Source organism: Aethalodelphis obliquidens, unplaced genomic scaffold (assembly GCF_003676395.1).
Source record: "Aethalodelphis obliquidens isolate GAN/ISIS:26980383/991018 unplaced genomic scaffold, ASM367639v1 scaffold30, whole genome shotgun sequence".
Lineage (NCBI taxonomy): Eukaryota > Metazoa > Chordata > Mammalia > Artiodactyla > Delphinidae > Aethalodelphis > Aethalodelphis obliquidens.
This window is the reverse complement of record NW_020837974.1, coordinates 16,625,607-16,647,926: the sequence shown is the minus strand read 5'-3', so window position 1 is coordinate 16,647,926 and position 22,320 is coordinate 16,625,607. Positions and strand designations below refer to the sequence as shown.

General features: G+C 45.4%; 1 protein-coding gene across 1 annotated transcript in view; it reads right to left on the bottom strand.

Moving 5' to 3' along the window:
- Nucleotides 1-12,507, bottom strand: part of XPO6 (exportin 6) — a 121,977-nt gene extending 109,470 nt beyond the window's left edge. The window contains exon 1 of the mRNA XM_027126548.1: nucleotides 11,894-12,507. Coding sequence (XP_026982349.1) covers nucleotides 11,894-11,896 — 3 coding nt within the window. The 5' untranslated portion in view covers nucleotides 11,897-12,507. The remainder of the gene's footprint in view (nucleotides 1-11,893) is intronic.
- Nucleotides 12,508-22,320: the final 9,813 nt, after the last annotated feature.

The window sequence follows — 22,320 nt, the reverse complement described above, 5'->3', positions numbered from 1 at the left end:
CAGGTAAAAACATTAAGGCAGGCATACCATGTTCTAGGGCAAAATGATAAAAGAATGATCTACACTTAAAGATATCCTAATTGAGTTACTGAACTTCAGCAATACAGAGTTCTAGCAGTCATGCAAAAAAGGCAAGTTCTCTCTCACTGAGGTAAAGGGAGAATGAATTAGGCTAACCAGGCTTTTCCACACAACAACCTTCAATGGAAGAAAACAATGGAGAAATATCCACAGAATTCTAAGGAAAAGAATGTATGACCCATTAGTATTATACCCAGCCAAGTTACCATTTATGGATAAGGACGACAGACATTTTCAAAACAAATAATTCAGGGAACAGAGCAACCATGAACTCTATTGGAAAAAAAGTACACACACACACACACACACACACACACACACACACACACACACACACACACGTATCAACTAATCAATGTTAAATGGCGAAGTGGTTGAGAATCCGCCTGCCAATCCAGGGGACAAGGGTTTGATCCCTGGTCCAGGAAGATCCCACATGCAGCAGAGCAACTAAGCCCGTGCGTCACAACTACTGAGCCTCTGCTCTAGAGCCCACAAGCCACAACTACTGAGCCCACATGCTGCAACTACTGAAGCCTGTGCACCTAGAGCCCGTGCTCCGCAACAAGAGAAGCCACCTCAATGAGAAGCCCGCACACCTCAACAAAGAGTAGCCCCCGCTCACCGCAACTAGAGAAAGCCCGTGCACAGCAACAAAGACCCAACACCGCCAAAAATAAATAAAATAAATAAATGTTTAAAATAAATAAATAATAAAATAAAATTAATAAATTCAAGTAGACGGAGAGACCTCAAGAGCACTGTGCTCAGTGAAAAAAATCAATGTCTAAAGGTTACGGCCTGCAGATTACATTTACACCACTCTCAAAATGACAAAACTGTAGAGATGGAGAACAGATTAGTGGTTGCTAGGAGAGAGGGAGGAGGGCTACGAATACAAAGAGTATTAGGAAAAATATACTCAGGCATGAGTTAGATCTTCAGCGGTGATGGGACAGCTCTGTACCTTGACTGTGGTGGAAGTTACATGAATCAATACATGGAATAAACTGCATAGAGCCATACACACACATGAATGCAGGTCAAAAAATGGTGAAAACTGAATAAGGTCTGTAGTCTAGTCAACAAATGCCATGTACTAATGTCAATTTCCTGGTTTTGATATTGCACACAGCTATGTAAGGTGTCACCGTTGGGGGAATCTGGGTGAAGGGTACAACAGGAATCCTTGCACTCATTTTGCAACTTCCTGTAAGTATATAAATATTTCAGAAAGTATTTTTTTAATACAAAAAATAGTAAATTGATTTTTATTTTAAAACTAGCATGACCCAAAAAATCAGCATCACCACTTTTTTAATAAAAGTACTTATTTTAGATATCTAACCTCCTTATCTTATATACAGATAGAAACAAAGACATATGGATTGTTAATCATAGTTCAGGGTAGGAGGATTTAGGGGATTTCTTTTTTTGCCATGTTCTTTGTATTGATACCTTTTGATACTGCTTGATTTTTAATGAGCATACATAATTTTTATACAAATTATCCAACTGTTAATCTAAAAAAAAACCCTGATCTATCTCAGGTCTGATTATTAGCCAATTTAAAAACTAATGACTTCCCCCACAACTGCATTTAACTCATAAAATACCTTTACCTTTTCAAGGAGTCTGAGACCAGAGATATTTTTCATTATAACCTTCATATAAAACAGCAGCAGACTGCTCTGATGTAAATTAACTACTGTGTATGCTAAGCCTAATGGGCTTAACTGAACTGAAATACATAAAGAAGCCAAGCAACCTTCCTCTCTGTTGTCCTGTAACGTGGTCCAGCTACCACTTTGCCCTCGAGTCACATTTTTTCTATTCTATCACATTAGAGCATATGCAGAAATATCTATTTTCTCGTTTGTTATCAGTGAACTTCTACCATCTTGCCCTTTCCATTACCAGGTGTAAATTATGCAGCTTTTAAGGTTAGATGACTAAATGTACTGTTTTTCCTGGGACAATATACCCAGTTGGGCTACATTTCAAGTAACGTTTGTCATCAGCAAACTTTTACCATCTTGCCCTTTCTGTTATGAAAGGTAAATTATGCAAGTTTTAAGGCTAGATGGCTAGATGTACTGTTTTTCCTGGGACAATATACTCACTTGGGTTACATCTGAAGTAAATATACCTATGTAAATGTGCATAGGCTTAAAAAGAAATCTAGTGCTACAGAAAAAACTTGGGCTGTGTGTTTAGAATCTTGGGTCAGCATCCCATCTCCATCAACTTGCTATGTAACTTTAAACAAGCTACTTATATTACCCTCCCTGAGCCTCGGGGTCCTCATCTTCCTCAACTGTAAAATAGGAACAGACAGTAATACCTACCTTGCAGGGTGGCTGTAAGATGAAATGAGGTACTGTCTGTAGTATACATGAGGGCCCCTAAACAACGGCTAACACAGAGTGTTGAAACACTCACAGACCTTTTTTCTCCCTCTGAGCCCCAGCTTCCTTCCCTTCCCATTAGCCTCTTTCACCTCCCTCACTTCTCTCTGCCTTGTGGGTTTCCTCAGGTACATCCACAGCTCTCACCTCACCCCACCCCTACTCCCACTTGTTCCCCAGCAGTCCTCCCAGAAGCAGTCAGTTTTTGGAGCCTCACAGGAAGTGTACCATCTGCACAGCATTTGTTCTAACAATTCCTCTTGCTTACCTGCTCCCCACCTCCACCTGCCCAGGGCAAAAATGCTGCTATCTGAGCTTGCTGGCTGCATGGCTTTTGGAAAAACAGGGTTTTACTATATTCATACTCTATTTCAAGCTTACTATACTCTCTAAATGCTGCTACTATCATTTACTAACCTCAAGGGCCTACCTTGACCTTCTTGGATTTGTTTTCACACCTCTTTTTGGGGGGGGGGGGCGCATCACACAGCTTGTGGGATCTTAGTTCCCCAACCAGGGATCGAACCCAGGTCCTTGGCAGCAAACGCAGCGTCCTAACCACTGGACCACCAGGGAATTCCCATCACACCTGACCTTTTCAATTACCTAAATATCTGTTGAATGCTTACAGGGCACTGGAAATGTAAAGACTGAGATTCATTCTGATATGGGCTCATAAAGAGAAAGAACTAATCCTCTCCACTCCCAGGCTTGGAGGGGGAGGAAAGGAGAGGAAGCCAAGGAAAGGATGGAGGAGGTTCACATTTTGCTCTTCAAACTTCTGAGTTATTTGACACTTACTACAAGAATGTAGCCTTGTAATTCTTATATAATAAAAACAAATAAATCAAAATAATAAAAGCAAAAAAAAGAACACCTAACTATAATCAAAGATGAGAAATGTTAAACTAGTGGCTGGAAAGCCTCAAAGAGGTCACGTTCATGGTAGGTAAGGTCTCAAAAAGAAGAAAAGGACATTCAAGCAGAGGGAACAGCACTGAACAAAGGCAGAGACGTACGAAAGCGTACTCGGTGTTCTGGGAATGACAAGTGGCTTGCTGTGGCTAGAGAACAAGATATAATTTGAGAAGTTTTGAAATGATATATCGAATGAATCACTTTAAGCATTTAATAAATCATCTTCTCCTAACTGAGAGGAGTAAAAGAGAAATTATGAAAATCCAGGACCCATGTGCTTTCCACTACTCTGCCGTGATAAAAACTTGGTCTCTGGCAACACTGGGGACCCTCTGCTCAAAATAATTTGGGGTCAAGCGACATGACCACATCTGAGTTCCATGTGGTAGCTCTGGTAGGAATACAGAAAGAAGATGGACTGGTGGAGGAAGAACCTGGAAGCTGTCAAGACACCACCCATGAAAGCAAGAGATGACAATGGCCTGACCAAAATGGAGGGAATGGAGGGAAAGGCCGAGGTCAGGACACAAATAAGTTAGCTGCAGCATCAACAGGCCTACAAGTGGAGGACTGATGGCAAGAAGGACGTTAAATATGACTCAGGTTTATCACTTGAGTGTCCAGTGAATAAGATCATTAAGAGAACTAGGGCATGGGGGAGGAAGCGCTAACCTAAGGGGAAGATGACGGATTTGGTTTAGTCATGTTTAATTTGATGTCTACAGGACACTCCAGTGGATATCCAAGGCTGGAGAGGGTGGTTGAGTTCTCATTGGTACACAGGCCATAGCTGAAGCCATAAGAAAGAAGATCAAGGGAGACTGAACCAAGAGTTATATCATGGAAGCCAAGGGAACCAAGAAAAAGTGTTTCGCCGGGGGGGAGAAAAAGGGACCAGTGTTTGCCAACAGCCAAAAGATGGCATAAGGACTGAAAAGAGGCTATTTATGCATTCACTGTACTACGCCAACTTATGTAAGGAACTTGAGCATCCATAGATTTTGGTATATGCAGGGGCTCCTGGAACCAAGCCCCCGTGGATACCAACGGATGACTGTATATACTGGAGTCAGCACACAGTGGTCGTTGGTGATCTTGAAAAGTAGTGAAGACAAACAATCAGTCTGCAGTGGGTTGCACAACAAACCACTGGTGGAGAGGAAAAGGGAGGATGAAAAAGAAGCGGAAAGTAACAGCTACACATTCAGGAATTCCCTCCCTCTTCACCCCAGCTGGTGCAGTCACGTCTCCCTTGACTTGGACACATATGTCAACAATCCAACTACCTAAAAGTTGTCAAGATCCTTGTCCTGCGCAATACCAATTACCTTCATCTCAACACAGCGGCATCTGCCTCCCTACCTACAGAGCCAAATCCCTTATTTTATCGGCACATGGACTGTCTCCTGTCATCTCCCTGTCAGTTTCTTTACCTGTCATCTCTTCCATTCCTACCAAATCCAACCACCAATTAATTAAAATTTCCTACTATTCCCAATCACCAGTTCAGAGGCTTCCAAAATCAGCTTGAGCTCCTCCCTTTTCTTCATCCCTTGAATCTGGAATCAGTCAGTTTTAAGTGATGACTCTCTTGGTCAAGTCTTCCTCTCCACTCCTAACTCCAAATCCAAGAACAGGCCTTTATCACATCCACACAGGCATGGTGTCCTATCTGTTTTCCCACACCAATCTAACCTACACACAGTAGATGGATTAATGTTCCTTTAAGGAAAAATCAGCCGAAAAACAAAGCCAAACTCCCTTGGGTAGTACTGGAGGCCCTTCATAACCCAGCCCTTGACTGCTTTTATAAGCTTTCTCCCCAACCACTTCTTCACAAAAATCTCCACCATTGCCAAACCAGTCTATTATAGATCCTTTCATAACACTACACATTCAGTTACACCCTTCTCTTCTGAAATACCCACTCTGTGCAAGTTCTATGTACTCCCTTTCTCTAAAGGTCTTGAACACCCAAGACCTCCACAGCATTCCTAACTACAATGTAACTGTCTACTATGCCAGCAATTGTTCTAGACTCTCGGGATACATCAGTGAACACAGCAAAGCTTTAGGGAGTTAATATTATAGCACAAAGAGATAACAAAAAATAGATTTCATAAATAACATTAACCACGTAAAATGTTTAAAAGTGTAAATGCTACAAAAAGTAAAGCAGGATGTGAAGGACTGGGAGCTCTGAGATGGGGTTACAATTTTAAATAGGGTGGTAAGGACTGGCCTCACCGGGAAGATGCCTCTTGAGAAGGCCTCAAGGAGGTCACGCTAGTCATATAGACATCTAGAGGAAAGTGCAGTCCAAGCAATGGCAACAGCCAGGCCAAAGCCCGGAGGCAGGCACACACCTGGAGCATCTGAAGGACAGCAAGGAGGCCAGAGTAGCTGAACAGAGTGAGCCAAGGGGAGAGTAGCAGGAGATGGGTTCAGAGTGTAACCATGGGCCAGAATATGGAGGGCACAGTAGGCCATGGAGGCGCACGTGGGCCACTGTGGCCTTCGCTCTAAGTGAGATGAGGAGCCATGGGAACAAAACAAAGACATGATCTGCCTTAGACTTTTCAAAGGATCACTGAGGCTACTGTGTTAAAACAATCTATCATGGAACAAGGTCAGAAGCTAGGAGAACAGTTAGGAGGCAACTGCAGTAATTCAGGCAAGAGATGATGAAGGCCTAAACTAGAGAGACAGCAGTGGAGGGAACAAGAAGTGATAAAATCCTGGCTACATTTCGAAGGTAGAAAACAATCAGCCTTCCTGATATGGACCAGATGTGGGATATGAGAGAAAGAAAGGTCAAGGATGACTCCAAGTTTCTGCCACAAGCAACTAGAAGGATGGAGCTGCCCCCAACTGAGAAAGAGAAGACTGTGGGTAGAAAAGAATTAAGGGGAAAGTCGGGAGTTGGGTTTTAGACAGGTTACATTTGACATGCCTGACAAACAAGCTTGCATGTCAAGTAGGCATCTGGATACATGAGAACTGCGGCTCAGGAGGGAGGCCTGGCCTGGGAGCTAACTAGGTCTGAGGCCTAGAGCACTCCAGCTGTTCAAAGATCAGTGCGATGAGGAAGAAATATCCAGTAAGAAGGCGGAAAACCAAAAGCACATCTTAGTGTCCTGGAGGCCAGGTGAAGAAAGACTTTAACAGAAGGGGGAGTGTTCAACATGTCCAATGCTACGGACAGACTGACTAAGATGAGAACTAACCCCTGCGTTCAACAGCAGCGGGGTGGGACCTTGACAAGTGAGCTTGGGAGAGAATGGAAGGTGAGGAATCAAAGACCACTCCTTCCTGGAGTTCTGTTGCACAGAGGAACAAGGAAATGGGGCAGCAGCTGGCCAGTAAAGTAGGAATAAAGGTATTCACGATGAGAAAAAATAGCATGTTTGTGTACTGTGCGTATAAACGCACATAAAGCCCTACAAAGTCCTAAGTACTCAACAAATGTTAATTCCTTCTTTCACTTCCACCCCGACACCTATTACTTTCTATTATCTTTATTGATACATATCTAATCTTTGTAACTATCTGCAAACTTTCAATTAGAAGGCTCTCCCCCCCCAACCCCACCTCCCGTGTCCAGCTGTCAAACTCTTCCTAACCCTTCAAGACTCAAATATTCCTCCTGGGAAATCTTCCCTGTTCCCTGTCCTCAGGAATGCCACCTTTGTATCAATGCATTCTGTGTTAATGGTCACCCTTAACACAGCCTCTCATAATTACCAGAATATATGTCCCATTTCCTCATTAAACTGACCTCTAAAGGGCAGGGACAATACTATCCCTCCTGGGGTGAAAGTGTAACAGTTGAGAGCACTGAGTCTTGAGCCAGACTGCCTGGCTCTGAATGCCAGTTCTGCCACTTGGTTGTAGTGTGAGCTTGAGAAGCTGCCTAACCATTCTGGGCCTTGAATGTTCTCATCTATAAAATGGGAAATAAGAACTTCCCTGGTGGCGCAGTGGTTAAGAATCCGCCTGCCAATGCAGGGGACACGGGTTCAAGCCCTGGTCCGGGAAGATCCCACATGCCGCGGAGCAACTAAGCCTGTGCACCACAACTACTGAAGCCCGCGCACCTAGAGCCCGTGCTCTGCAACAAGAGAAGCCACCACAATGAGAAGCCCGTGCACAGCAAGGAAGAGTAGCCCCTGCTCGCCGCAACTAGAGAAAGACTGAGTGCAGCTATGATGACCCAATGCAGCCAAAGATAAAGAAAAAAAAAAAAAAAAGAAAAGAAAATGGAAAATAACAATAGCCTCTGCCTCCTGCAATTGTTTTAAAGAGTAAATGAGTTAACATATGTAAACTCATTAGCCTGGCATATGCTAAGCCCTATAAATACAGACTCTTTAACATATTGTATCCATAGTACCTGGGATTTTAAGCTTGATGAGGGAAGTCAATAAACAAATGAATAAACTGAGGTACTCAAAAGCTGGCCTACCATACAGAATTACTTCTCTGTACCACATTAATAGTGCTTTTGGGGTCTGCTTAGCAGGTAATTTTATCATTTGAACCATGTCATCTACTAATTTTTTCACAAGCTGTTCAAGTCATTTCTGGATATTTACTTGTCTCCCAGACAACCTCTAATGCCGTGACTGCCACAGAGCCCCTCTGAGAACCGCTGAACCTTTCCCTGCCATCTCCCTCCACCGCCACAGCTTCTTCACGCCTCCCGCCCCAGTGCACAATCCAACACAGTTGCTGAACTAACAGAAGACACACCAACTGAGTGGCCAAATTTAAGGTCTGATTTTCCCTCCATTACAGGGACCATTCATGGAACATGACAGTCAAAAATAAGAAGGCAGGGCTTCCCTGGTGGCTCCATGGTTAAGAATCCGCCTGCCAATGCAGGAGACACGGGTCTGAGCCCTGGTCCAGGAAGATCCCAACATATCGCGGAGCAACTAAGCCCATGAGCCACACCTACTGAGGCCCGCGCACCTAGAGCCCGTGCTCCCCAACAAGAGAAGCCACGGCAATGAGAAGCCCGCACACTGCAAAGAAGAGTTGCCCCTGCTCACCGCAACTAGAGAAAGCCCACGCGCAGCAACGAAGACCCAACACAGCCAAAAATAAAATAATTAAAAAGAAAAATGAGAAGGCAGACTTCCCTGCTGGTCCAGTGGTTAAGACTCAGCACTTCCACTGCAGGGGGGCACAGGTTCGATCCCTGGTGGGGAACTAAGAGCCCACATGCCTCGCGGCACAGCCAAACATAACAAAAATACAGAGTTCAAAAATGAGGAGACTTTGTAACTAAAGCAATCTTCTAAGCAACTTTAAAAAAGAAAAAAAATGCTAATTTAAGTAAGGGTTCAATTTTGCACAAAATTTCCACAATAAGCAAAGCTCATTTGATATTAAGTAACAACTTTTCAGAGAAGTAGTGGGAACCTCTAAGATGTTACATCACTTGAGAACTCATGGGAATTCAACCCAAAATGATGATTTAATCCAATGTAGTTAGAGTTTAACTGTTCTAGGAATTCTGTACTGCAACTACAAATTTTTTTTAACTAGCTCTAAATTTGCAGGTCAAAATCCCTCCTCCTAGAGGGACAGTTTAAAGGAAATCCCCATGCTCCCCAGCCCTCATCACTATCTCAGAACCAAATAAAATATAGTTGGATAACATTCCCAACCAACTTCCACATGAGGAAGCACCTGTACCTCAAGGAGCACAGGCTTTGGAGAAGAGCACCTTGGACCCAAGTGCCAGCTCCACCACTTGTTAAACAGGTATCCTACACCAGGTCTGTTCATCTCCTCCTCTGGTAGTAACGGCAATAAGGTAACCAACCTACCAGTGTTGGTGTGCTTAACTGATACTGAGTGACTGAAAGAAAAACCAAATAAATGAAAAACAGCTAGCTTAGTATAGATACTTAATAAATGGTAGTTCTATCATATTACACCATTTTCATCTTAATAGAGAGTTGAAGTTTTAAAAAGAAGATATTACAAAGGCCCATACTTACTTGCCAACTCTTTAAACGCTTTTTAAAGTAAAAATGTTAAGTCAGTAAGAAATGGAAAAAAGTTCCTGGAACAAAGAACTGTGATCCCAGGCAAAAGACCCTCCTCTGGGAAGACACAAATCAGGCAATGGCTTCCTTGCAACCAGGGACAAGGCCTGCCCCATCCACACCCCTGAACCTGGGACACCTATAGGAGATGAACCCCTGGTGTCAGTGCTGCAAAAAGGATGTAATTTGACAGTCCTATTCACCTTAATCCGCTGTGGTCACCCACTGTATGCTAAAATAAGTGAGGGGTAGGTTATAGAAAACTTGACTCAAAACTTACCTCAGAAAAAATTGTAAATGGTAATCATGAAGTCAACTACTACTACTTTACAATTAATTGCTCAAAGGTGGTCATTTTCATAACACTCTCCTGACTGCCAATTAAAATGGAACCTGAATACAAGAGTGCTTGGCCAGCTTAAATCAATAAACAATAAAATTCTGTCCAAAGGTTCTAAAGCAATGTTGTCAGCTACCCGAGGAGAGGTACGTGTCTATCTTGTTTAGCTGACATTCGCTAGAGCCTCGAATATAGTGGCTACTTAAAATTCATTAAAAGATTTGTACATCCATGTTCACAGCAGCATTACTCACAACAGCCAAAAGGTGGAAGTAATCCAAGTGTCCATCAACAGATGATCGGATAAACAAAATGTGGCCTACACACACAATGGAATATTATTCAGTCTTAAAAAGGAAGGAAATCCTGACAGATGCTACAACACGGATGAACCTCACAGACATTATGCTAAGTGAAATGAGCCAGTCACAAAAAGACAAAAACTGTACAATTCCATTTATATGAGGGACCTAGAGTAGTTAAATTCATAGAGACAGAAAGTAGAATAGTGGTCACTAGGGGACAGGGAAGGGAATGAGAGTTACTGTTTAATGGGTACAGTTTCATTTTTACAAGATGAAAACAGTTCTGGGGATGGACACACACAATGTGAATGTACTTAATGCTACTGAACTATACACTTAAAAATGGTTAAAATGGTAAATATTATGTTACATATATTTTACCACTATTAAAAAAAATTCATTGAAAGAATCGATGAAGGATTACTGAATACTACTTTCATCGTTCACTAAATATTATACCTCATACCTTTAGATTATTCATTAGAAAATCCCTGTCTCCACATTTTATAGCTGAGGAAACTGGGACTCAGAGAGCTTAAGGGATCTGCCACTATCCTACATACAGTATCTATTATACAGTGCTGCTTGGCATTAATGGTGCATTTTATCTGACTGGTTGTAAGCCCCACGAAGGCAAGGGCTATGCCTTAGGTCTTCTTTCTCCGCCCAGAACCTAACACATAACCCACAGGCCCCTTGAAACTTCTGAAAACCCCACTGGCCTGAACAGTTATATTACAGATGTAATCCCCCCCTGCATCCCCTTCTCTACTAGACCACTAGTGTGGAAGACGTAAAATGGGCAACCTTAAGAACACTTCTGTAACTGGAAGTGGTCAAACACAGGCCAGGCAACCACCCCAGTGGGCTTACTATGTTCCAAAAGCTGGGGCAGATAAAAGTTCAGACAATTTCATCTTTGAGAGTACTGAGTCTACTGCAATAGACAATAACAATAACAATAAGACAGATGCTTAAAAACAGATGTGACCGCACAAACCTAAGGAAGTACTGACAGTGCCTTTGGGTCTGGAAAATGTGGAATGTTATCTTCAGAAGTGGCTTCTGAACTAGATCTAGAAAGATGAAGAGTTCTCCAGGCACTACCAGGGAAAAGGCCAGAGCATGTAGCAGAAAGAAAGGCAGAACGGGTGTCAAAAGAATAGGCCAATTCCTGACTTTGATTCCTAGTTCCTATGATCTAGGTAAGTGACCTCTGAAAACCACAAACCCTCTCAGCTGTCCCGTATATAAACCTACAGCAAGACCCCCTCCAGCTCTGTGAAGTGTGTTCTATCAAATAGGAGCTCTGAAATCAAGACTGCCTGGGTTCAAATCTTGCCACTGTTACTTAAGAGTGACCTTGAGCTGGGTAATTAGCTGCTCTGTGCCTCAGTGTCCCCACTTCAGAACACAGGGCTGGTGTGCTAATTAAATAACACACGTCAATCACTTTAGCACAGCGCCTGGCACATAGTAAGCACTCAATAAATAAATGATAGCTACCATCATGATGAGCTGCTACAATGTAAGAGAGGCAAACACCAGATGCAAGGGTTGTGTCCGCTCGGCGTCCAGGTCCCTCCCAGTTCTGAGCGATCCCGAGGGGGAGGGGGGATGGGAGCTCAGAGCCCTGCTGCAAACCCTGCACGCATGTGTCACTGTCGGGCTCGGCACGCGCCTCTCCCCGCCCCGGGGAGAAGCGATGGCTCAGCAGTCCCGGGCCCGCTCCCACCTCTCAGACCCGGCACCCGGGAGAGAAGGGGCTCCGACCCCACTTACCATGCTGGCTGGGGGAGAGGGCGGCTCAGGTGAGCTAGCTCTCGGGCTTCGGACACGTCCCGCTCGCACAGTTCAGGTCATGGTCCCGGCAGGCTCGGGAAGTCCCCCACCCATGCAAAGACAACCGCCTCCCCACCCGGGCCCCGCGGGGACCCTCTACAAAGAGCGCGGCCCCCTGGCCCGCCTCATCGGGGACCCCCGGAACAATTCATCCAGACCCACCCGCCCCTCCGCAAGGAAACTGAAAAAGCAGGAAATGGGGCTCGGAGGCCGGCGAGGAGAGCAGCGGCTCGGGGCCCCCCGCCCGGGCCCGACCCCCAGTGGGAGGCTCCGGGCCCAGGCAGGGGCTCCCCGGCCCCCGCGTTCAGAAGTGGCGGTGGGCCCGACCCCGAGGCTGAAGGGGCGGACGCTGAATGGGCCTCGGCGGCGCAGCCCGAGCGGCCGGCTCAGGGGAAAGGCCCGAGGGCCCGAGCTATCCTTGCCGCCTCAGCCCACACGGCCGCCGCCGCCGCCCCCCGGAGCATCCCTGCGCAAGCCCGCTCCAGTGCTGCCCGCTCGCGCCGCGCGGCCACCCCCAACCAACAGCCCCAACGCGCCGGAAGTGGCGAGTGCCCGGCGCGGCCCCACGGCGCGGCCGCCGGGCTGCGGCGCTGGAACCGGACCAATCCGGAATCGAGCGGGCGGAGGCCGGGGGGGTGCGGGGCGGGGCCGCACCTGACGGCTCCCTCTGGCACCGCCCCCATTCGGCCCCGCCCCGCGCCCGGCGCCCTCCGCCAGTCCACGCGGGCCGGCGGCCATGTTGGTAAAGGGTACCGGACCTGCCACCTTGGTAAAGTGTCGATTTCTCTTTCGTTTCCTGCGCTCATTCATTCCCCATATCTTCATGGAGCGCCTTCTGCGTGCCCAGTACCCGGCTAGAAGTCGGCGGCACACAGCCTCTGCCCTTGTGGAACTTACATCCATTCAGCCCACACATTTTAGCCCTGCCGTGGACCTGGCGCCGCTGTGGGTGCTAGGACTAGTGTAGTAAACAAGACTACTGTAGTCTCTGCCCTCAAGGAGGCAGATAAGCAGCAAGTAGAGAGCAAGTGAATAAATTAATTGTAAGAAACGAGGAGTGCTGTGAGTGAAATGAACGCAACAAACACACAGGGTCCCGAGATAGAAAATGGAAGGGAGGGATGGAAATGTAAACTGAGGCCTGAAGGATAAAGTCAGTAGCGGGAAGTGTGATCAAAGTCGAAGGAACAGCAACTGCAGAGGATCTCAGAGGGCAAAGATGCGTTGGGTTCCTGTTCCTTTCCTCCAACCACCTTACTTGTGAAAGTGCTGAGTTTAAGAAATAGAAGCAAGAAACAATCCCAGGCAGCAGAGGTGCTGCTAGCGTGCATAGGCTGGATAGCAAATCTGTATAGTGGCTTTCAAACTCCAGCATGAACCAGAATCACCTGGAGGGACTGTTAAAACACTGATTGCCGTTCCCCACTCCTAGAGCTTCTAATCAGTAGAAGCTCATGATTTACACTTCTAACAAGTTCCCAGGTGATGCTTGTGCTGCAGGATCACCCTTGGAGAACTGCTGATATAACTCATGGCTACAGATAGCAACCGCTTTCGTTTATTCTTTCATCAAATATTGTTGCCCACTAAGTGACAACCACTGTTCCAAGGATTCAGTGCTGAGCAAAACAGACACACTTGGGCCCTTATGGAATAGAGAAACAAATTATTTTAAAAGTATTACAAAATAAGTCGGGTTTCCCTGGTGGTGCAATGGTTAAGAATCCGCCTGCCAATGCAGGGGACAAGGGTTCAAGCCCCCGTCCGGGAAGTTCCCACATGCCGCGGAGCAAAGAAGCCCCTGCGCCACAACTACTGAGCCTGCACTCTACAGCCCGCGAGCCACAACTACGGAAGCCCACGTGCCTAGAGCGCATGCTCCGCAACAAGAGAGCCGCCGCAATGAGAAGCCCAGGCACCGCAACGAAGAGTACACCCTGCTCGCCGCAACTAGAGAAAGCCCGCGCGCAGCAACAAAGACCCAACACAGCCAAAAATAAATAAATAAAATAAATTAATTAATTAAAAAATAATAAGTCATACTTACAATTGTAATAAGAGCATTAAAGTAAAATACAAACCACTTGAGAGTTAATAGCCAAGGGATATAAGCTAATCTTGGGGGTTGGGATGGAGAGGCAGTCAGGAAGTGACTTTTATTTAGCTGTGGCCTGGAAGACATGTTGTAGTTTGCTAGGCAAAGAGAGGGGACATAGAATCTCCTAGGCAGCATAAACTGCATGTACAAGAGAAGCCATCTCAGAAGATAAACAGGGACTTCCCTGGTGGCCCAGTGGTTAAGACTCCGGAGAGTGCCACAACTAAGAACGGGTGCAGCCAAATAAATATATATATTTTTTTAAAGAAGATAAACAGATGAATCAGGATCCATGCCAAGTGACTTGGCCTTTCTTGGCTCAGTTTAGTGAGGTGAGCAAAGGCTTTAGGATGAGACAGATTTGAAGCGGGAAATCCCGCTCTTACCGCTAGCTGAGATACACTGAGCAAGTCTTAATTTTCTCACCGTGTGATTGGATTAAATAACAGAAAGTCAACCCACCCTCAATAAGAGGTATGCCTTTGGCTCGCATAACTCCCATGACTGGACAACCAGAAATAAGTCAGCTTCAGGCTGGGAGTGATGGGAGCCCTGGATCCATTCCTCTAGGATTCTCTTGGCTCTGCAATCCTCCATGTATCAGCCTTGTCCTCAAGATGGCTGCCAGGGCCAGCCAGGGCCACAAAATTCCCTGTTCACATCCAGCAAGAGAGAGCACCTTTTCTCATGTCCTATCTCATGGCAGTAAGCTTTATCCTACCGGTCCTAATTGACCCAGGCCTGCCCATCCCTGAACTAGCCATGTGGAGGAAGACGGAATTGCTATAATTGACTTAAAGAATCCTCCCCTTGGGCTGATTTCAATTCCCCAGAACAAAGTGGATTTGCTGGAGTCACCACACGTCCATCATACCTCCATTGCCAGGCTAGAGTGAAGATTAAATATAATGTACACAAAACATCTAGCACATAAGGCATGCAATAAATCACAGCTATTATTAATTTTACTCCAGGGATTTTGTCCAAGTCAACTAAATAACATTCTGTTATTAATATTAATCTCAGGCCTGTCTATTCCAAAAAAAGATTTAAGACTGCTATTACTTTTTGTTGGCACTGCAGGGATGGCCCCCATCCATCTCCTCCTGACCATTCCTATTGCTACTGCCTTGGTCTCATTCATTCAGTTATTTGTTCAACATTCAATGAGTTAGTATTAACTTTCTGCCAGACCTTTTGCAAAACCTAAGAGTTCCAAAATGAATAAGATCCAGGCAAATTGTTCACTGCCTCATGGTGGAAACAGCCACCCAAAATTACAGTATAGTGTGAGAGGTGCTATAACAGAGGTGTGTACAAGCCTTCTAGCTATGGCAGGGGGAGTAGTTGGGAGGCTAAACAGAAATTGTAACGTTTTAGTTGGGTCTTGCTGGATAAATAGAAGTTCACCTGACTGCTGCAGTGTCCCCAACTCCTCTTCCCACTCCAAGCTGTCTTGTACTGTGCCAAGACTCTTTCCACTGCAAGTGACAAAGTTGGGACTCTAGAGTTGGAATTCTAACTATCATATGGAAAAAAGGGACTATATTGTCTCAGGGAGAGATCCAAATGGTCGCTTGGATTTTAGACATGGCTGGATTCTGGATCTGAAGTGATGTCATAGAACTCAGTTTTTCTCCATTTCTTGGTTCTGCTTCCTTGGTTCTGGCGGTCCACATGGTGGGCCCTACATACCCAGGCTTTATCTTCTCCCAGGTTGAAGCCTGGTAGAGAAGAGAGTATACCTCTCCTACAAATGTTCCAGGAATATAATCCCATTGGCTTTCATTGGATCGCTCCTGAACCAATCACTGCAACCAGGGGGAATATGATGCTCTGATAGGCTGGACCTTGGTCACATGCTCCATCCCAAGCTCCACAGTAGCTCTTTCAATGGCCGAGATCTCTCTGAGCCCCACCACAATTCTGCCAGGCTGTTAGAACCTGGAGAATTCTCCCATTTTGCAGATGAAGAAACATGTTAGTTTCTCAAAAGACATAGGTGTTAGCAGTAGCACTCAATATGGACTTAATGAAAGAAGGGAAAAAAGGGTGAGTGTCTGGCACCCTCTATAGGTGATGGGAACACACTCTCTTTAACCTGTCATTCAAGGCCTTTGACAGTCTTTGAAACTCTGTAACCAAAGTCTCTGGGTTGAGTCTTTACTCTGCCTCTTACTAGCTGTGTGGCCTTGAACAAGTCACTTAAACTCTCTGTACCTCAGTTTCCTCATCCATCAAATGGGAAAAACACCAGTACCTAACTGGCCAGGTAGGTACCTGTGTCAGTCAGGTTCTATCAAGAAACTCTAATTCAGATTTGAAGAATTGACAAAGGGGTGTTTCAAAAGGGGTTTTTGTAGGGAAACCCTACAAAGGATAATGCAATACCCCAGGTCTAGTAACAGCAGGACTACTCGTACCCCTAGGCCTAAAGGGGCTAGAGGAGGGATGGTTGCCAGAACCTGGCAAGGGAGAATCATGTGAGAGCAGCTGAAGGAAGCATCCAGCCAAGGTGATCCTGCAGGGAGGAAGCCAGTGGAATAAATACACTGACCTCACTCTCTTCCCTCCCTCTCTCTCCTGCTGCGGCTCCCCTTTGCATAAATCCAACTAGAAGCCAGAGACCAAGGGAGGCTGGTGATACCGTTCATAGAGGCCAAGCTCCTGGGCCCAGGGTTAGGTAGAGAAGGGGAAATGGAAGAGACCCAGCAGAGCACCATGCAGTATTTAGAACAATGTCTGGCATATTAAAAGATTTTCAATCATTTTAGTTATTAATTACTATCTCCATCCTAGTTCCAGTCCTCCTTTCAATCTCCTCTCTCTCACCTAGCTAGAATCCTCATGGCTCCTGGAAAACAGCAGCCTCTTTCATGTCTCTGAGCCTATGCTTAGGTTGTTCAACCTTTTAGAATGACATTTTCCTAATCCCTTTTCCTCCCTTTCAAAATCCTACTCATCCCAAAGACCAAACTCACATGTCTCCTACCAAGTGTCCTCCTCATGTGGAATAAAGGGCAGTTAATAAACAGTCATTAATATGATATCGGAGAAATATTGTCTGAAGACTTAACTAGTTGTAACATCCACCAGAAATATCCAACAGGAATCATCCATGGGTACAGCATCATGGGGGACAGACCCCTAGTGTCCAGCAATATCTCCCCCTGTTCTCTTCCAAGTACAGGGGAGGATTACATGTCCCTATTCCTTGCAGTTGGGTAGGATGATGCCAACTGAGTGGAAGTGACCCATGTCACTTCTGGGCCAGAGCATTTCCTTGCCTGGGCAATTCCCTTCCATTCTGCTCTCCCCTGCCATAGTAAACCCTGAGGCACCATGTTGAAATTGTGCTACCATGAAATGAGTGACTACATGGGACAGAACCCCTTCCAGACCCACACCAGACCAGCAGAACAAGCAATAAATAAATTTTGTGTTTTGAGGCACTGAGATTTTGAGGTAGTTTGTTACTGCAGCATAACCTGGCCTTTCCTGACTGGTACACATGACCATGTGTGCAAAGATGAGCCCCCTCTGAATCATATCTGTCAGTATTCTTAGGCTTATGTAGTCCCCTGCCCTTGAACCTGGGCTGGCCCTGGGAATTCAATTCTGACCAATGAATTGGAGTGGAAGGGAGCATGACTTCCAAAGTTAGATCTTAGAAAGCTTATAGCTTTTACCCAGGTTTCATGAAATATTCCCTCTGGGGCAAGTCAGCCACCATGTAAGAAGTCCAATTATGTAAGAATGCCATGCTGTGAGGAAATTCTGGCTAGCCACATGGAAAGACGGTGGGAAGAAAGAGAGTGTTGCCTGACCAGCTTTCATCCATCACAGCTGGCCCAGTGGAGGCACCAGCCATGTAAGGGAAGAGGCCATCTTGGATGGTTGAGCCCAGTCATGACTTGGGAAGACTCCAGGCCCAGCACCTGTCTGACTACAACTGCATGAAAGGCCCCAAATGAGAACCACCCAGCTAGGCCTGGTCAATCTGCAGAACCGTGACAGATAATAAGTTGTTGTTTTAAGTCATTAGGTTTTGGGAGACAACAATACATGCCCAGAACCTGCAACTATCCATAACCAGAACACTATAGTAAGTGTCTGCCCTTTAAGGGAGCCCATAAGGAGCCATCACAGCTCCTTTCTTGTAGGACTATGAAAAACCAGTTGTCCACAACCCCAGTCAACCACTGGGCAATCCCTTGACAGGAGACCTGGTTAATTGTCTGTTGACTGTGTCCTTAAAAGACAGGAAGTGCCTGAGGCTCACATCATGCAAGATCAAGACCATCCAACCTCAAGACACACCCAGGCCTCCTACAGCTTCACTGAGCCCCCGCAACCTTCAGATCAGAGACCCTCCAGCTCAAGCCCAACCCCCGCCTCCACCTTCACCGTTAGCTAGTTGTTGAAATGGATTTCTGTTGACCTGGCAAACTTTGGAAAAATGAAGCAGGGCATATGTATTATTAATAGAAAAAAATCTGTGAAGTTCCAATACCTCAATTCTGAACATTGTGTGTAAGAGTTATTTTTACCTAAGTTATTTCCCAAACAACATCTAAATTTAGGAAATCCATAAATAATTACTTTTTTAATGGCTAACGAAAATGGTGAGGGTAATGAAAGATCATAAATGGTTCCAAAAATATGGTGCCGACAAAAGAGAAGATGAGCCCTGGTCTGTGGACAAATGAATACAAATTGAGTGCAAAATATCTCTATTTTATATGCAGATTAGACCTAATGGGAAAAAATGTAAAATGCAGAAAATTAAAAGGACACCTTATGGGAATTCCCTGGCGGTCCAGTGGTTAGGACTCCAGACTTTCACTGCCGATGCCATGGGTTTGATTGCTGGTCAGGGAACTAAGATCCCACAGGCTGTGCGGTGCTCTGGCCAAAAAAAAAAAAATTTTTTTTTTAATTTAAAAAAGAAAAGGGCAATTTATTATGAAGCAGACAACAAAGAGGAAATAAATCTAGGACTTTAATGAAGGAAGATATAAAAAGGGAAATTAAGTGATGTAGCTACAATATAATCAAAAGTCTTTTTTTTTAAGTCTTTTTTTTATAAATTTATTTTTTTAATTTATTTTTGGCTGCGTTAGGTCTTTGTTGCTGCGCGCGGGCTTTCTCTAGTTGCGGTGAGCGGGAGCTACTCTCTTGTGGTGCGCGAGCTTCTCACAGCAGTGGCTTCTCTTGTTGCAGAGCACAGGCTCTAGGAACGCGGGCTTCAGTGGTTGTAGCACGTGGGCTTCAGCAGTAGTGGCACGCGGGCTCCGTAGTTGTGGCTCGCAGGCTCTAGAGTACAGGCTCAGTAGTTGTGGCGCACAGGCTTAGTTGCTCTGTGGCATGTGGGATCGTCCCAGACCAGGGCTTGAACCTGTGTTCCCTGCATTGGCAGGCGGATTCTTAACCACTGCACCACCAGGGAAGTCCCTGTAATCAAAAGTCTTATATTCAGGTGTAATCCAGGTGTCAGCTGTGTCTTTGTCCTCTGGCTCCTGTGTGCTCTGCTTTTTGCCTTACATCAACCTGGATGCAAAACCCAAAACATCTTCAAATTTCCCAAAACAATTGACTCACACCAAAGCAGTGTTTCCAATGGGGTGCGACTGGCCATGTGTGAGAAACATCTCACCAGTTAGTATGATCCTGGCCACCAAGACAGTAATGACCATGCCCTCACCCCCAGCAGTCACTGTGGCCAGTAAAAACAGCCCACGTGTTTCTAATGCTGCTGGGGCAGCGCCATCCTCAACAGAGTAACCGTGCACCAAAGCAACAAGGACCCATCTTTCCTAAAGATTTCATAAAGATACAGAAGAGGAGACTTACATCACACACCCCATTGCAAACAACCTAAAACCTTCATTCACACTCTGCTTTTTTCTACAATCCTTCATCAGCAAAACTGCTACTGGCTCATTTTTTCTTTAGCCCATCATCTCTCATAGTGCCTGGCAGTCTAGTTCATTTCTCTCCCTGCAGAATTTCATTCCAAATCTCAAGTTTCTCTCCTCACTATTATACAGAGAGGAGACTTATCATTGCCCTGGATGCTACCCCATATTTGCATATGCACACTCATCATTTGCTCAGCAAAGCAAAGGGCCCTCATGTCAACAGAACTTGCCCTCCTTAAAAGGTGGTTTAGCCACCATCTCTGGTTACCTGAACACATCTTGAAATCTTACCACAAGTGTCATATCATCTGTGTTTGCTCTGGAACGTTCTGATGAAGGAAGTTGTCTCCATCTTGTTACACTGGAAGAACATAAATGACGCAGGGGACTCCTATTTTTTTCCTGTCCCTTCTTCTGATAACCTCAGTTTTGCTCAGAAGGTACCTCTCCTCCACTCTCAGTGTTTAAAGTTTGGGTGGACTGACTCCACGTCAGGGTTAAACATGTGACCCAAGATAATGTGTTTTCCATTCTTTTACTAACAAAATCAATACTGTAAAAAATAATCTTGGGGACTTCCCTGGTGGTCCAGTGGTTAAGCATCCGCCTTCCAACGCAGGGCACATGGGTTAGATCCCCGGTCTGGGAACTAAGATCCCACATGCCACGGGGCAACTAAGTCCGTGCGCCACAACTAGAGAGAAGCCCGCGAGCCGAAACCAAGAGCCCGCACGCACCGCAACAAAAGATCCCGTGTGCCACATCTAAGACCCGACACAGCCAAAATAAATAAATAACTAAATAATAAAAACCTTGTGCATCTACATACATAAGTATGCCAGAGTGTCCATAGAATAAATTCACAGAAGTAGAATTGCTGGGTCAGAAGATGTTTTTGATGGACGGTGCCACATCACCCTCCAGAGGAGTTGCGTACTGCTCTAAGCTACACAGAGAGTATCTATTTCCACACAGACTGGCCAGCAGGATATATTGTCAAGCTTCTGAATTTTTTTGCCAAACTGAGAGGTGCCATCACCATTTTTTTGTGAACTGTCAATTTATGTACTTTGCCCCTTTTTGCCATTGAATTGTTGGACTCTTGCCTACATTTCTAGGAGTTCTTTATGTAATTAGGAGATAAACTATTTGTGATACTGACTTGCAGGTATTTTCCCCAGATTGTCATGTGTCTTTTGATTTTGCTTATGGTTTTACTTTTCCAAGAAGTTTTAAATTTATTTTTTATACTTGAATTAATCAGTCTTTTATGATTTCTGGATTTTGAGCCATACTTCGCAAAGATGCTACCGTGCCAATGTTTGAAGGAATTTGTCCATGCTTTCTTTCTTTTTTTTTTTTTAATATTTATTTATTTATTTGGCTGCGCTGGGTCTTAGTTGCGACACACAAGATCTCCGTTGCTGCGTGCGGGATCTTTAGTTGCGGCAGACGAACCCTTAGCTGCGCCATGTGGGATCTAGTTCCCTGACCAGGGATTGAACCCCCCCTCCCCCGCATTGGGAACGCGGAATCTTAGCCACTGGACCACCAGGGAAGCCTCTGTCCATGCTTTCTTCAAGTACTTTTATAGCTTTAAAAAGAACACCCAACAACAACAGGTAAATCTCTGATCTGCTTAAGAGTTTATTTTGGTGTACAGTGTGAGGTATGAATCCAAACTGTTGTTTGAGACAGAAGACTCCAAACCCAAACCAGGCACAGACTAAGGTGACTTAGTTCCCAGAAAGAGGCCAGGCCAGTTGCTAGGACCTGATACACAGAATGAAAAAAAGTGCCCAGAACTGGCCAAGTTTAGACTCCAGGACAGCAGGAACGAACAACAGGTCCTAGTAGAATGATAGCAAGAAGCAGAATCAGATGGCAAGCCCAAGGTCCCAGCCAGCAGAGGGACAAGGAGACTAGGAGAGGGCCTGGGAAGCTGCTTCCAGCACTCCAAACGAAGCCTGCACGTGCCTGACCTCTGGTAAAGTCTGTGGCTCCAGGCCTGCCAAGCCTCATGGTCAACGTTCCCTTGAACCCTACTAACCTGATACATGGAGAGAAGTGGGAGAGAGTCCTTGCCCTCAAGTTCTCATTCTTAAGGGAGAGCCACAGGGTATTCCCTGGTGGTCCAGTGGTTAGGGCTCCATGGTTCCACTGCAGGGCCCCAGGTTTAATCCCTGGTCGGGGAACTAAGGTCCCACAAGCTGCCTGGCTCGGCCAAAAAAAAAACAGAAAAACACAAGGGAGAGTCACAGCTATCTGCCACCAATTCTAATGAAAGATTGAAAGCAGAATAAAGGTCAAGGAACACTGAGCAATACATTCTGACTGGGGGGCTTCAT